The sequence below is a fragment of the Melozone crissalis genome, unplaced genomic scaffold (assembly GCF_028551555.1).
Source record: "Melozone crissalis strain CALT ecotype California unplaced genomic scaffold, PUWL_Pcris_2 ptg000063l_1, whole genome shotgun sequence".
Taxonomy (NCBI): domain Eukaryota; kingdom Metazoa; phylum Chordata; class Aves; order Passeriformes; family Passerellidae; genus Melozone; species Melozone crissalis.
In genome coordinates, this window is record NW_026535841.1 from 8,901,921 (window position 1) to 8,916,155 (window position 14,235).

Sequence of the window (14,235 nt, forward strand, 5' to 3'; positions counted from 1 at the left end):
AAGACAATTGAATGATGGATAAAACCAGTTTGGGGACCTTGGTCTGGGTAGGCTTCAAAACCAGCAAATAACAGATTACTTAATGGGGGAAATAAACTTCCAGCCTCCCAAAAACACATCAGATGGAACCTACCTTTTCCACTGCCAGATAAAATGTAATGAGCAGAGGAAGAGAAGCTTCCAGCAATAGCACTGGAGGGGGTTTTTCTTATTGCTGGGTAATCTCAGACACAAACAGAGTGACCATTCCTGCTAGAGCAACTCCAGGCCTCTCTTCATTATTGCATCCCCTTCTCCTGCTGCCTGAACTATGATTTTTCCTGTGGGCTTGTGGATATCCTTTCAAGGTCAACACAGCTGAAACAACAGTGATAATTTCATCCCCCAGATCTTCCATACAGTTTATTCTTCTCATTGCTTCTACTCTTATCACCTCCATCTCTCACTCAAGCCCACAGTTCTCAGCACTCTCTTTGACTCACAATACTCCTGACATCAAAATATTTAACCTATGTTTTAAGTCCTGTGTATCCTTGTTCTCTGTAACATAATGAGCATCCTCTGTTTATTCACATAGCTACACTCTTGGTCAAGCTACATCACCCTTCCTTTACTATTTTGTGTTTCCTTTGGTGACAGCAGATATAACTGTGTCCTAGTGCCAAGGAAGAGTTGCTGCAGGATCATTTTCCTAATCTGTGGCTTTGCTTCCTACACAGCTTCTCACTTCCTGAATGGCAAACTATCACTCTTTGTGTTTTGCCTCTTTCACAGCTTACTTCTCCTTCCCAACACTGCCATTCAGCATTGCTGCAAACTTCCATCTCTCACTGGTCTGACTCCATCACCCCCTTGGTAAACTTTCAAATAAGCACCTCCTCACTACCTACCACTGTGCCTTTTGCTACCGAGAATAACTTCCCATTCACGGCCATAAAGCTGCCTGACTTTCCCTCTCAAATGCCTGCTAAAACACTAATACCTACAAATACCCCCTTTAGAGTAATGCCTACAAAACCAAAGACAACAACGGGGCTGCTGGCACACTGAAACAGTGCTGCTGTTGACCCACTCACCTGGGTCCTTTCTCCCTCATCTCAGCCTTAACCCATGAGCTGTTCTGTGCTTTTACAGCACGCAGCAGGATAGGAAGGCAGCCCTAGGTTGGGTGGGGGGATCACAGCCCCACCGTGCTGCTCCCCTCCCATCTATCCCCTCCCATCTATCCCTGCTCTCCTGCTGCTGCTGCCGACTCCCAGGCACCTCCTGGGACGCTGGGATTAGCAAACCACAGCATGGCAAGGCTGATTCACTCTGCCACAAGCACAGCCCAAGGAACTCACTGGGCTGCTGCGGAAAGTCGTGAGAAAAAAATGACTTCAAAAGTTTTTGTCTCCACCTTGGATTTAACTTTGCCTGTCTCAGAAGTTGCTTGCTGTAGCTTAAACACAAACTACAGAATGAATATACAGGAAATACTGACTGAACTTAGAAATACAGTTCCATTTTTGCACATCTTACTTAGTACTACATTAAATGAAGAATGCTTGATATCTAACCCCTGATTTGGAGAGCTCACTTTCACGGCGGGGCCATGTAATTAAGCTGACAACCCACAATTTCACACAGAGCAGACAGAAGTCCAAGACTGAAAGAACATGAACACTGAATTACTTTTAAAGGAAGAAACAGGCGCCTTTTTTAATGCAATCTTGAACACTGTTATTAAAAAAATGAGAGCAACATTTTGGAGTAACGAGCAGAGATTACTCATTCCCTTGTTTTACACAAGTTGACTTTTGGCTTTCTGCAGAACACCATTTAACAGAGCACATTACCAAGCTGCTAGCCACTTTTCACAGTGATGCTAAAGCAGGTAAGAGACAATAAGTGGAACTGTTGATGGTTTATATTACTCTATTATGTTAATGTTCACTAAAGTATGCCATAAGCTCTCTCATTACATGTGTATAAACCAATTCTCTGTGGTGTTATTCCTGTGCTAAATGCTATAACTACATAAATCTTGAATTAATGGAGACTTTATAGTTCCTGAAAATGAAGGGTAATTGCTATCTGTTAATGCTGTTGTTGCTATTAAAGGAAGTATATATTTTCAGTAACAATGTTTATGGACCGTGAGCTTCACATCTCAGCTAGTGCACAGAGCAGAGACAGTGGAATACAAGTATCAGACTGACTCCCTTTCTCTCAAAAGGCACCAGCATCATTTCCACAGCTCCAGCAAGCAGCACTGCAATCCTCCTCACAGCTGCAGAGCCCAGACCAGTGTCCTTCACTGAGCACAGAGCACAGGAAACAGGATTTGCATTTCCATCTCGGGGAACGCATGATTTGCGAAGTTTCTCGCTTGGTTAAATGGCTGGACAGCTCACTTTATTAGTTTGGGTATCTCAAACAGTTCTGTGAGAAGCACATGGTGACAGAATGATAGGTGTGAGAAAGTATCATCCCACTTACTTCCTCTGAGATTTCAGCAGTGATGCAGAAGTGAAAGGCTATACTTGGCCAGAGACAGTTCTCAGAAAGTAGATGGGATTGACAAGTCCCCTGCCTTGAGCTCCTCTTCTCCAATTATTAAAAACAGCAGCGCAATGTTTGGAAACACTCACAATCTGCTGAGAAACTGTACCTTGCGCTAAAGTAATGCTCCTCTTTCTGATACACTGTACATGTGACTGACTATGCTCAATTGCTTTTCTCCCCTGGAGCCCTGCACAAGGAGAAAAACCAAACCATCAGGAGTGTGTTTATATTTTACAATGCAGTGAAGGTAAAACCTTAATTTTACCCTAACATCTATGTTTGAAAACATTAGGAGCTCAATAGCCCATACACCTATGAACAAAATAAATAGTGGATAATTACTAGCATGGTACAGAGAGAGAAGTAGGAGGTGGAAAATTTCAGTTTTGCTCCTAGCTCAGTCTCTGACTCAGTTTGTGCTTGTATATGAACTTTTTTTGTCTGCCTTCCTCGTGAGTTTTATGCAGGCAACACTGACCCGCTGTTTATGACTAACAAAAAAATGTTATGCAAATCAAAAGTACATTAGTAATTCCTGCCCTGCCCTTCCTCAGTGCCAGCATGTGTAGGTGTACCTTGACAAAGCTGGTTCCTGCTGACCAGGCAGCATTGCTCTGCAGCAGTGGGGAAAGAAGCCGAGCCATCAGGTAATTTGGGAAGGCTGGTGCTGGGCTGGGCACTGTGCTGAATCCTGCACCTGGCTGCAACAGCCTGGAGCATTAGCAGCAGACACATTTTGCCATCACAGGGAGGAGGAAAATGAGCGTAGTCCCTCAGGACAGTCACACCGAAATTTTTACAGCTCTTGGTTGCATCAGTCAGGTTGAGTTTTAGACAAACACTGAATTCATTTCCAGGGGAGTGCAGAATGTCAGGTATCAACAGAGCGAGCCAGGCTGCCCCTGTGCTCCCCAACTGGAAGGCAATGTTGCACTTACATCATCCCCATGAAAGCTTTGAAGCATCTTCACTTCAACCCTGGTGAGTTTATGTGCATGTGCATCTTTGCTGACAAGAAAAACAGCCCCACTTAATTCCTGAGACCTATTTAATAGGACTGTGTCATGTTTCACATCTCTGCAGATCAGGCAAGAGATAGAAAGATGATGATCTTGGGCTGCTCTCCTTATGAAGAAAAGAAATGTTATTATTAAGGCAGAGTCACCTTAAGTAGAAGGTAGCTGGGAAATAGGTGAGCCTAGAAAGTCAAATTACAGTTACAGAAATGTAAAGAAATGTCATATTAATGGTAAGGAACACTATAATAGCCTTTCATTTGCTGTAAAGGACAGCAAGTTACCAGCCAAACACAATGCAGCTTCCTCTGAAGGTAACCTCAGATCCCACATTCTGAAAGCTAATCAATGTTGTTCAGATTTCAATTTCTTCTCTACAAGGTGAAGTCAAACCTAATCTAACAAACGTCAGTCTCAGATGTAATGCCGCTAGCTGGGTCTACCAGTGTAATTTAGATAATCATTAATAGCATAGCTGTATAATAAAACTACATGTCACTTACAACTTCATCTGAGGTTTGACTGGCAGATCTTTAAACAGTTTTCTAAGTGATTGCTTTTACTTCCTTTGATTGGGCAGTCTGGGAAACGTTTTAACCCCATGGTATCTATGCTTTTAGGGAACAATATTTCACCCTCACCACCCCTGCTGTCAGCTCTGCTGCTGTGCAACCTTGTAAGAAAGAGAACTTGGGGACAGGGGTGGTTTCAGCAAGTGACTTCATACATATATACTCATATAAATTTAAAATAATATGAAATAAAGTAAGTACAGTATCTTTCATTCAACGCACGATTTAAATGTTTCTCTTCAATCAAGCTGTCATCTCAAAACACAGCTTGCCATACTCCAAGAATATTTAGTATCTCATGGTATTTTTAAAAGAAGAAGTTGAAGAAACCCTGGTGTTCCTAAAGCTCTAACAATACTAACAAAAAGCTTTCAGAGGAGTCTCTTGAACTCACGGTAACCTCTGATGCAGCTGGTGTGCTGCTGAGGACACAGGGCTACCTGAACTCAGCCTTTACTGATCCAGGAGAAAACTCTGTGCCACAGCTTCTCATCAATGAATGCAAGAGACTGGACAGCCAAAATAGAATAAAGGTTTGATGAAGAGCTGACCTGAGGCTGACAGGTTTGATCTGCCAGAAGCTAGCACGGAATGCTCAAGCCTTTTATATATTTGATTTTTAAAAGCACGGTGCCACTGGTGCTACACAGTGGGACTTGTCTGTTTTCCTTGCAGAGGTGAACAAGAAATCCCCATACACAAACTACAACCTTTCAATGACCAACCTCTGTATTCAAAAGAAGGTCAGGAAAATCATTGCTCTGTGATAAATATGCATGCATCATGACAAAACACTCCTTGACAGCTACCACGCTGCCTTGGGAGGGCAGGTCCCATCTTCCAACTGATTACAAAGCTGACATCTTCAAAGGTTACTATATATATACACAATATTGGCTCCTGACAAGTTATCAGTGGAAACTTCCTCTGAAACAGCATCAATGCTGTAACTCAGGTCTCACAAAATGCTCACATAATAATCAATAAAGACTATTATGTTAACAGGACTCTCTTTCCTCTAAATAGAAGCCAGTGAAGATCACAGAGTAGCTGATCTGATGCTTTTTCATTCAATTGTAGATATTTTTAAATTTGACATGAAGACTGGAGGAAAATGTTATTTTCAAATTCATTCTTATTGTGACTATCAGGGAATTTCCAAGCATATGAAATAAGAAAATTCAGTCTTACCTTATCGTCAATATCGCTCTCGCTGTCACACTGTGGATTAGAGAGAGAAAAAAAGATTTTGAGAAACACCTTCATATATAGGGATCTTTTGCATCATCCTCTTAAATCTTTAGGATAGCTGTTTATGATGTTCACAGTTCAATGAAACACACTTCTGATGGCTGCAGAAATGTCTTTTACATTGCTAGCATAAATCAGACAAAGCCAGATCCTCTCTTATACAAATTTATGGTGCACTCTTACTTGGATGGGGAAAGCAAACTTTAAACAAAAAAGACAATCAGTGATGCATTATAACAACCACGGTAACATGAGTACCACAACAAAAAGCATGCCTTTTTATCATCCCAAATCATGGAATATATAGTAACAGTTTTGCATTGCTTCACCTTGATAAGCACTTTGTCATCTAACAAGGAAACTGTGAAACTGGCAATCAATTTCTAATTTAATGAGTGGTACCAAGAATAGTAATTAAAATACATCATAAATTCTGGTACATTTTTTAGTTTGAATGAGATCACGATCCCAAGGAGGAAGTGTTTACTTAAAGAGTTTTGGAGTGCAATCTCTCTCAGGCTCTGAAAATGAAATGATCTCTTTTCACAGCACAAATGATGGAGAGATAACTTGAGCACTGAGCATTTCAGGACATGCACATCTTGCTGGCTGGAGCTCAGAAGGATTTACAGCTGGGAGCAGCAGTACATCTCTTGGGGTGTGTTACGCTGACAGAAGTGGTCAGTGTGTTCTGCAGCCCAATGGGAATTTTCTCCTTCAGCCAGCTGCTGGTGGGGATGGCCTGGTGGGTTTCTGTAGCTGGCAGCACCCTACAGAATTCACTGGGTCAGCAAGAGGGGACTCTGCAAGCCAGCAGCGACAACCTCCAAATGTGGAAATGGTCCATGAGAATGCCCATGATTCAGTGCCATGAATGTAAAAGAAGGAATAGATCTGTTTGGTCATTTTGTCCAGATTTCCTCCTGGAGTGGGGAAGGGGGATCTTTCCTGTCACATTCTTTTATCCTCAACTCACACAGCAGAAATTTCAGCTGTTACATTCTTTATTTACTGCTGATTTATGAGAGAATATTTAATCTCTTCTTCTATTTGAACCTTTTATTTTTAAACTCTCTGAAACGCACCAAGCACACAAACAGCCCCGATATATTGGAGGCATCTCTCACAGTGATTCTGCAGTGAAGAGTGCTCAGCTTCCCAACTGACACCTTATTCCCATTTTGCTGCAGTGAAAATGCTTGGTTTAAGGAATCTGTTTTTCCATAGTCTTGACTAAGCAGAACTCATTTTCTTTCAAAAGGAAACCATTTCACACTGCCCCACATGATCCACAGCATGTTTTTCACAGAGAAATCTGACTGTTTAGCAGGATGTGCACAGTTCTAATTGTATGGGCAACCATTCTGGAAAAGAGAGAACCTGAAGAAAAATGGAGGAAGTAATAGGATACTGCCTCGTAGGGGCCAGGAGCTGTGAGTGGGGAAGTTCTACAGGAAAAAACAGAGTTAATACCAGCAAACTGCACAAAGTCCCAGCCAATTGCTTTGCAGTAGGCAAGAACATCAGGTAGCCATGTCTTTAGTTAATACCTTGCCACAAGCCATTTGTGCCTTTTTTGTGACTTTTATTCTGTCACTGACCTTTATGAAAATTATTATGTGAAACACAGTTTCTGGGGTTTTGTTTCACAAACCAGAAGTAAACTCAATCCTGATAAATCACCACGAGCAGCCATCTGCTGACTTCCCCAAACCCGCGTCACGCAACCACAAACAATTACAAGTGTCTGCTGTGGGCTTGGAATGGGACTAATTGTCCATCACACTGAGACATGCTGAAACAGGTTTGCTGGGCCAAGGCTGCCCCAGTACCTGCTGCATCTGTGCTTGCCCAAGACAGTGATAATTCATGCTGACAGAGCAACACATTCATCAGACCTGAGCCGGGCTGGGGGAGGATGCAGCCACAGCAGCCCACTTCTGATTATTTACATGCTCCTGAGAAACACTGCCTTTCACCTCCACCCAGCTCAAACCAAGCCCTAATGCTACAGGGACTGTGCATTCCCCCAAATTATTGGCATAATGGAGTGGGTCACAAGGACCTTGTTATTTTACCCTTTAAAGCCTGTCTACACTAAAGTTACCATTTTAATCTTGGTGCCCATTCACATGAACACTCATATTTTAGAGGCAGAATATTTTGACTCTGTAATTCATCGCTCAGACTAAAGCATGTTACAGCAGAATTACACCTATTGCAAGAATGGCATGAAAATAAGTTAGCACACTCAGCCACGGGTTTCTTTCTTCAAATTGTATGCTTAGGCAATATCAACACAAATTTTAATTCTAACAGGGGCTTAAAAATTGTACACTGCAGTAATAAAATAACCAAATAAATTAAACTTTGAAATCCATTGACTAGAAAGCATTCAAAATTATCACTAAATCTCAGATACTTTTGCCTATGAGTCCTGGTTCAATAAAACCTCAGTACTGTAAACACTACCAAATTTAGCTTAAAAATATTTAAGATGTAAACTATTTTTTTGAACTTTAGTAACCATTATTATTCAAATACAAGGTAGTATTTTAGTCTTGTCTGGTTTTGTAACAAAACTTGTCTTTCTAATTCTTACTGCATTATGACAGTTAAAAAAAGACAAGAGGGTTTTTCTTGTTGAAAATAGATTTTACCTCCAAAATCTGTATACCTATAATGAGTATAAAACCCTCTTACAGATGGTTTACATTACTAAAAGGTGCAGAACTGCTTTATTTAGGTGCCTAATTTTGCTTTGTACCAATATGCAACTTTGTCTCATGTAGATAAGTGAAAGTTGCAAAAAGCCAGTGAACCATCAAATCCACATGCTAGATTTTATAAACAGACATATGAATGAAGCAAACATCTGCTCTCTGAGGATACATTTTTCCCCATTCAAGATCTGTAAAGACTTCATAATTAATTGCTTTTAAAATGGAAAAGGCAGCAAAGAATTTTGTTTCATTTTAGCTTACATCTTCCTTACTTTAATCACGATTGCATCAGTCTGGAAACTGCAGAAGGCAGCAGGGCTGTGGATGTGAATGTGGCTCTGTGTGGACACAGAGCCTTCTGTGAGGCTGTGACTGCAAGATGAGTGGTTTAAAAACTGCATTTGTGGCAGTGAGTTGCCTAATTTCTTGCTTGCCTTGTGAAAGCAAATCCTCTGCCCCCTCTGCAGATATGTACGATCACTTACACACACACTGTCCTTTGTATTGGTTCCTACCTGGCTTTAAACCACCAAAACACTTATCTTAATCCATGTGAGAATGTCCCAAACTGGCCTACAGGATGAGAGATCATGGATAAGACTCAACACATTGATATTTATAAAATTTGGATTTCTGCTCAGCATACAAGAAAATAAAACCTTGAGACTCATGGCTACCAACCTATGCTAACCGCCCACTGACTCTTGAGGAAAATACAACCAGCTTTGGTGGAAAAGACCCCAAGCTTGAGAATTCCCACAGGTTTTCTTTGTTTCATGTAAAAGGAAGAGGCTCCCACACTTGCACCAAGAAACAGGAACCCAGAGGCTGCTGAACGAGCAACAGCACAGAAAAACCAACGCCAGCAAAACCAAAGGGCCCAGACAGAGCTGTGAAAAGCAGAAGCGCTGCTGACCCCTGTGCCTCCCCTGGCCAGGGTGTGCGTGTTGAAAGCCCCGGTTTGGCTCAGTTTTTGTGGGAACTCCTTCAGCCTCACAGGCCTGCTCTCCTCCAGCCTCCTCCTCACCCCTGCCTGCAGAGCCCCGGCTCAGCACAGAGACTGAAGCAGGGACTTGCATCCCTGGGATGCTGGGATGAATAATGCACTCATGGGAGAAACTCTGGTTCGGCCACAGAGGATTTGCTGTGTCTTAAAAGCCAACTTATCCCGAGTGAGGAGGAGGAGGCCATGCTGCGAAGGCCGAGGCCACCACCCGGCCAGGCTCACCTCCCACGCTGCTGTTGTGGAGGGACAAAAGCCCTTGTCAAAACAAAAAAAAGTTAAAGAAAATGTGGAGAATGGCAACTGTTGAAAGCAACGGGGGCTCATTGAAAGACAAAAGCTTCAATTACCTGGATTTTTCTAAAGTCCTGTTAACACTCCTGGTCTATAAGCAGGACTGTAAACAGCCATTGTACAGGGTTCATAAAGGCTCCTAAAGGGATTATTCACTGGGTTGTGCCAATTGCATCTCAATTCCACCAAGAATGTTTGCAAAGCTGACCCCTAATTGCACAGCTTTTTGGAAACAATTTCTTGCAGTGACAGATTCCAGTGGGAAGGAAGCCTCCCACGAGGTGAGGTTCAGCAGGACTCCATTAAACTCAGGATTCACAGATGGAGTCTATATGTGTGTAGACTGGGCCTTGTGGTTTCTTAATTTTTGGATGCCTGGGATGAAATCTCTCTTTACAAGACCCTTTCCAACCAGGCAATGAGCTGTGATGCATTCCATCACCTCCTTCTACAAACCACCTCAAGAGGGGACAAAGATGGACTTATGGCTACTGTAAAACAGGCAACAGCATATTTGACAAAGGGCCTTCTCTTATTGTTAGACTGGCATCGAGCTCCTTACAAGCTATATTAAAACTCTACTATTATTCTCATTATTTTCTGGTGAGTTGAGGAATCAGGTGAGTGTCCTTCAACTCTTTTCTTACCCCCAATGTTTTAACTACTACATCATCCAGCTTTTCTTCACATAATAAAAACACTGCATCGATTAACTGACATCACACAGTCATGTGAACTGTCTCATAGCACAAATAAGAGCTTGAAGAAATGAAAACAAAACCAACCAAGTCTCCTGAGACTGCAACAAGACTGACAATACCCGGATGTTACGTCACGATGGGTGCAGAAAAATATGGTTATTTCAAATGGAGCCACTTCCTCCAAGCTTTTGAGAAGTCACCTCAGCTTATCCACACAAACATGGTTACCTCCTACTTCACCCAAGCCCAGTGGTTTTTGATTTAGGTTTTCCTTACACAGTCCCAAGGCTGTGGGCCCTGTTGTGCCAGACACTGCACAGCACAGGAGTCACTGCCCAGACAGCTGAGAGAAAGGCTTGTTTTTTATCTCTTATATCTATAGATATTATTTATATTATGATTAAGCAGAGGGTGATAGACATCTAAGGTAGCCATGTGAAGAAACAGATCCCAGCCCGGAGGGACGTGCAATCTCACCAGTTTACCTGCAACTAGAACTGTCTGGGGAAGTGCAAGGCTGAGAGGAGAGGAGGCAAAAATATTAAATATACTGCCTATAACACTACAATGAAAGCTGGCAGGGTAGAATTTGCATGTAGAAAGTGGCACAGAATATCTGAACAGTGCAGACACCTATGCAGCCTGCACACCCACTCCACAGCCATGTTACCACTATCTTACTATTTCCAACCATATTTAGTTACTGAATTTTCTTTTAATAGCAAGGCTTGGGGAAGTACTAAGCTTAAATCCTGGCTTGTTAATGTTTCTTTTAAAGGAAGGAGTAAAACCAAGCCTGTTTTTAAGAGCCCTCCCTTCTCCATGCCCTGTGAGCTGACTTCCCAGGAGCAGTGGCAGCGCGTACGGATGCGCGCTTGGGTGTGCAGGGGAGGGTGCTGTTTCCTATTAAGTCTGGCATCAGATTCATGTCTGCAGGGGCTTGCTTAAGATGATAGGAAGAGAGAGTTTTATCATGAGCCAGACTGACAGAAAAGCTTGCTAATGGGACTTGAGGCATACACAGGAAAGAAAGTGCCAAAACATTAAGCTACCGCCAAGTGTCAGAGGGCCACTGATTTATTGCAGCAATTTTGCCACTGTGTCCTTTATAAGGTCCCACAAGTCCTTCCTCCTGGCAAGAAGCTGTGAGCTGCTGCAGCTCGGGGAGAAGTTTAGATCCAGAGCACAGAAAGTGTCCAAGCGAAAGGCGGGGGCCGGGGGGAGGACGGAAATCGAATGTTGACTTGAACTTGCCCCAGGCAGCAGAGTCCTCTTAGCTCCACTGCCTCCCTGACAGCTTGATGAAATGAGTCAGGGCCTCCCCATGGCTAGACCAGCTCAGGCTTCCAAGTGCCGGGGTAGAGCTGTAAGAAACAGATTGAGCCTCAGGGCAGCAATTTTTTTTTTTCCCCTTTCTCTCCTCAGCATTTGGCTGGGGGAAGGGGGAGGTTATGAGCACTACAGATGTATAGGCTGAGCCTTTGTCTGCAGAGGGGGAGGGCGAGGGGGAGAGAGAAGAACAGCAAGAGAGTATTAGCTATGGCAGCTGAGAATAGCCCAGAGCACTATAACTAATTTTGAGGGGCAGTGATGCATTGTACGGGCTATGTGCTGTTTGGTCTGAGGGGGCCCCTGTTGTGAAGCAGCAATCAAGAGGACATTTTGTTAAGTGACCAACAGCTGTCATCTGCAAGCCCAGAGTGGGGAAGGAGGGAGCAAGGGGAAGGGAAAAGGGAAAAAGAAAAAAAAAAAAAAAAGAAGAAGAAAAAAAAAAAGAGCATTTGTCCCTTGGAGGCAGAGCACATTAATCCACCAATCTGCCACAGCTTTAACTCTAAATGTGCCTCCAAAGACTGGAGCTCCTCTCCATCAGCCACCCGGAGAGATGGGCACCTCCTGCCCTGCTCCAGCCTGCCCGATACAGGGAGCTTCTCTACCTCTGTGGGTTGAGAAACCGACGCTAAAAATACTGTTTAAGTCTCTTTTCATTCCATAAAATTGAGTTGATCTGCTGCAGCTTAGGGTCAATCCCTCAAGGACTGTTTTTCCCCCCTTCCCTTTTTCATAGCACTCATAAATTAATCAGGAAGACCCTGACTAAGTCATTTCATGCTGTACAACATAAAAGAAAGTCCCCTGATGATCCATGCAAGGATCTATTAAAAGTGGGAGGAGGGAGGGAGGAAGGGTTAGGGAAGAGGGAGAAAAGGGAAGGGGGGGGAAGGAAAAAATCTCAACCTTTTTGATATTTTAGGATAAAAGCTGGAGGACTTTGTTACGAATTCTAGCCAACATCAAAACACCTTAAATAATTCAAAGAACATGTTAAAAGGAAGAAACTGAATGTTGCTCTGATGTTCAGTTGATGCAACGCAGAATATTACCCAAAACAGCACAGCCTGTTAAGGGAGACAGCAGCCTTGAGCATTTCAGTTCTTTAGAAAAATGTCAGAACCTGTAAAAATCATAATTTCCAGCAACTTTTTTTTTTTTTTTTTGCATGATATAAACTCAGCGAGACTGAAATGTAGGTTTCTGACAAGCTGTTAACAAGACAACTTTAGAAATCTGTCTGGAGCTCTCAGGGAGATGGGCTGCCATTTCACTGCTTCGAAGAAGTTCATGACATGACAAGCAAAAATCAGGGAACAGAGACCTAAAAACCACGGTGTAATTTTCATTTGCTTCTGTCGTGAAAGAATTCAAGCAGAAATATTAGAAGGCTGCACAACTAAAAAAGCCAGGAACTGGAAAATCATTGCTGTGGTTTGACAAGCACATCTTTTATGCTGAAAATGGTTTCTTTATTATTATACCTATACACAGGAAAGCACTTTGGAGAAAAAGGGATAATCACAAATTATTCCTTGAGATCTACAGAATAAGATCTACAACTGCCTGCTTTCCACGCAAGTCTAAAAATTACCTGGTTCAAGGGAGAGAGTGACCAACCCATCCTGAAAAAGATGCAAGAGCCACCAAATTTCTCTTCATTTCCCACATCCTTGCCCTTCCCCCCCAATAGGAAAGGCAGAAACATCTTTCCATAGTGCAGCCTTTTACTGGAGCCTACACAGATGAATGTTGCTACCTAAATGCTTAATAAAGACACATTCATTAAAAATAGAAAAGTCAGCATCCAATGCCATCTACACACAGGAGTTTGGTACCAGGAGAGGCCTTCTGGCTGGTTTACCACATTATACCTCCTATTTCAGGCCTTAATATACCCGTAGAGTGCTTTGCCATAATTTTTGGATGAATTAATGATGCTCTCTTCGGAATCAATCCATTCTACTCAATGGTCAGTAAAAAGTAGATCGATCTATCATCTATCTATCTATCTATCTATCTGTCTATCTATCCATCCATCCATCCATCCATCCATCCATCCATCCCCCTATAATACACTTCTCTCAATACAAAGTCTCCCTCATTATCACTATTTGGACTCATTCTAAGTATGTACTGGTAGGCTGATGTAGCTGCCTGGAAGTCAATTTACTGACTGTGATTGACTCATTATCTATGGTTGCAGAATCTCAGCACCCTTGGGAAAGCTTGGGAAACCCAACATACAATTTTATGCTTAATTTCAGCCCATATTTGCCAAGAAGGAGAGTGATGGGACAATGCAGGAGGTAATTTTCACTTGTACTCTCTATGACTACACCAAAGGGTAATGTGAATTATGGACCACACTTAGCCCAGCCTTTGCAGGGATCACACAAATAATGAGCTGAAGCTCTTTCACCTCTTTCCTATCTCTCCTTGTTTCCACACCATCTCTGGTGGTGAACCCACAGCCACACTTGGGTAATTGAAAGAACAGTGCACACAGAGTTGAGTGGTTGATGCTGCTTTTCACCAATTTACAAAACACAGGAAGCTCTGACAAGAAAAGGGATGCAGCCTGCTTCTCTTCTGAAGTGCTCACAAGCTCTTTTTCCTCTTCCCTCGCTTGGGCATTGTGTCACCTGTCACTCATTTTCTTTTCATTAGACAGACACTCTTGGAGACATTACAGAAGCTGTACATGGGTTTTCACTAAGGAGCCAGAGAAACACCCATTACTTTCTAATTCTCTTGTTTTAGGCTATGACAAACATCAAGTGCATGCCAGAGACA

The 14,235-nt window shown here is 42.6% G+C and overlaps 1 protein-coding gene across 16 annotated transcripts in view; it reads right to left on the reverse strand.

Moving 5' to 3' along the window:
• The window catches only part of FBRSL1 (fibrosin like 1), a 497,701-nt gene that overhangs the window by 165,608 nt on the left and 317,858 nt on the right, over window positions 1–14,235 (reverse strand). For all 16 annotated transcript variants that reach the window (XM_054288699.1, XM_054288697.1, XM_054288692.1 and 13 more), the window contains one exon: window positions 5,327–5,356. In XM_054288699.1, the coding sequence (XP_054144674.1) occupies window positions 5,327–5,356 (30 nt within the window). The remainder of the gene's footprint in view (window positions 1–5,326; window positions 5,357–14,235) is intronic.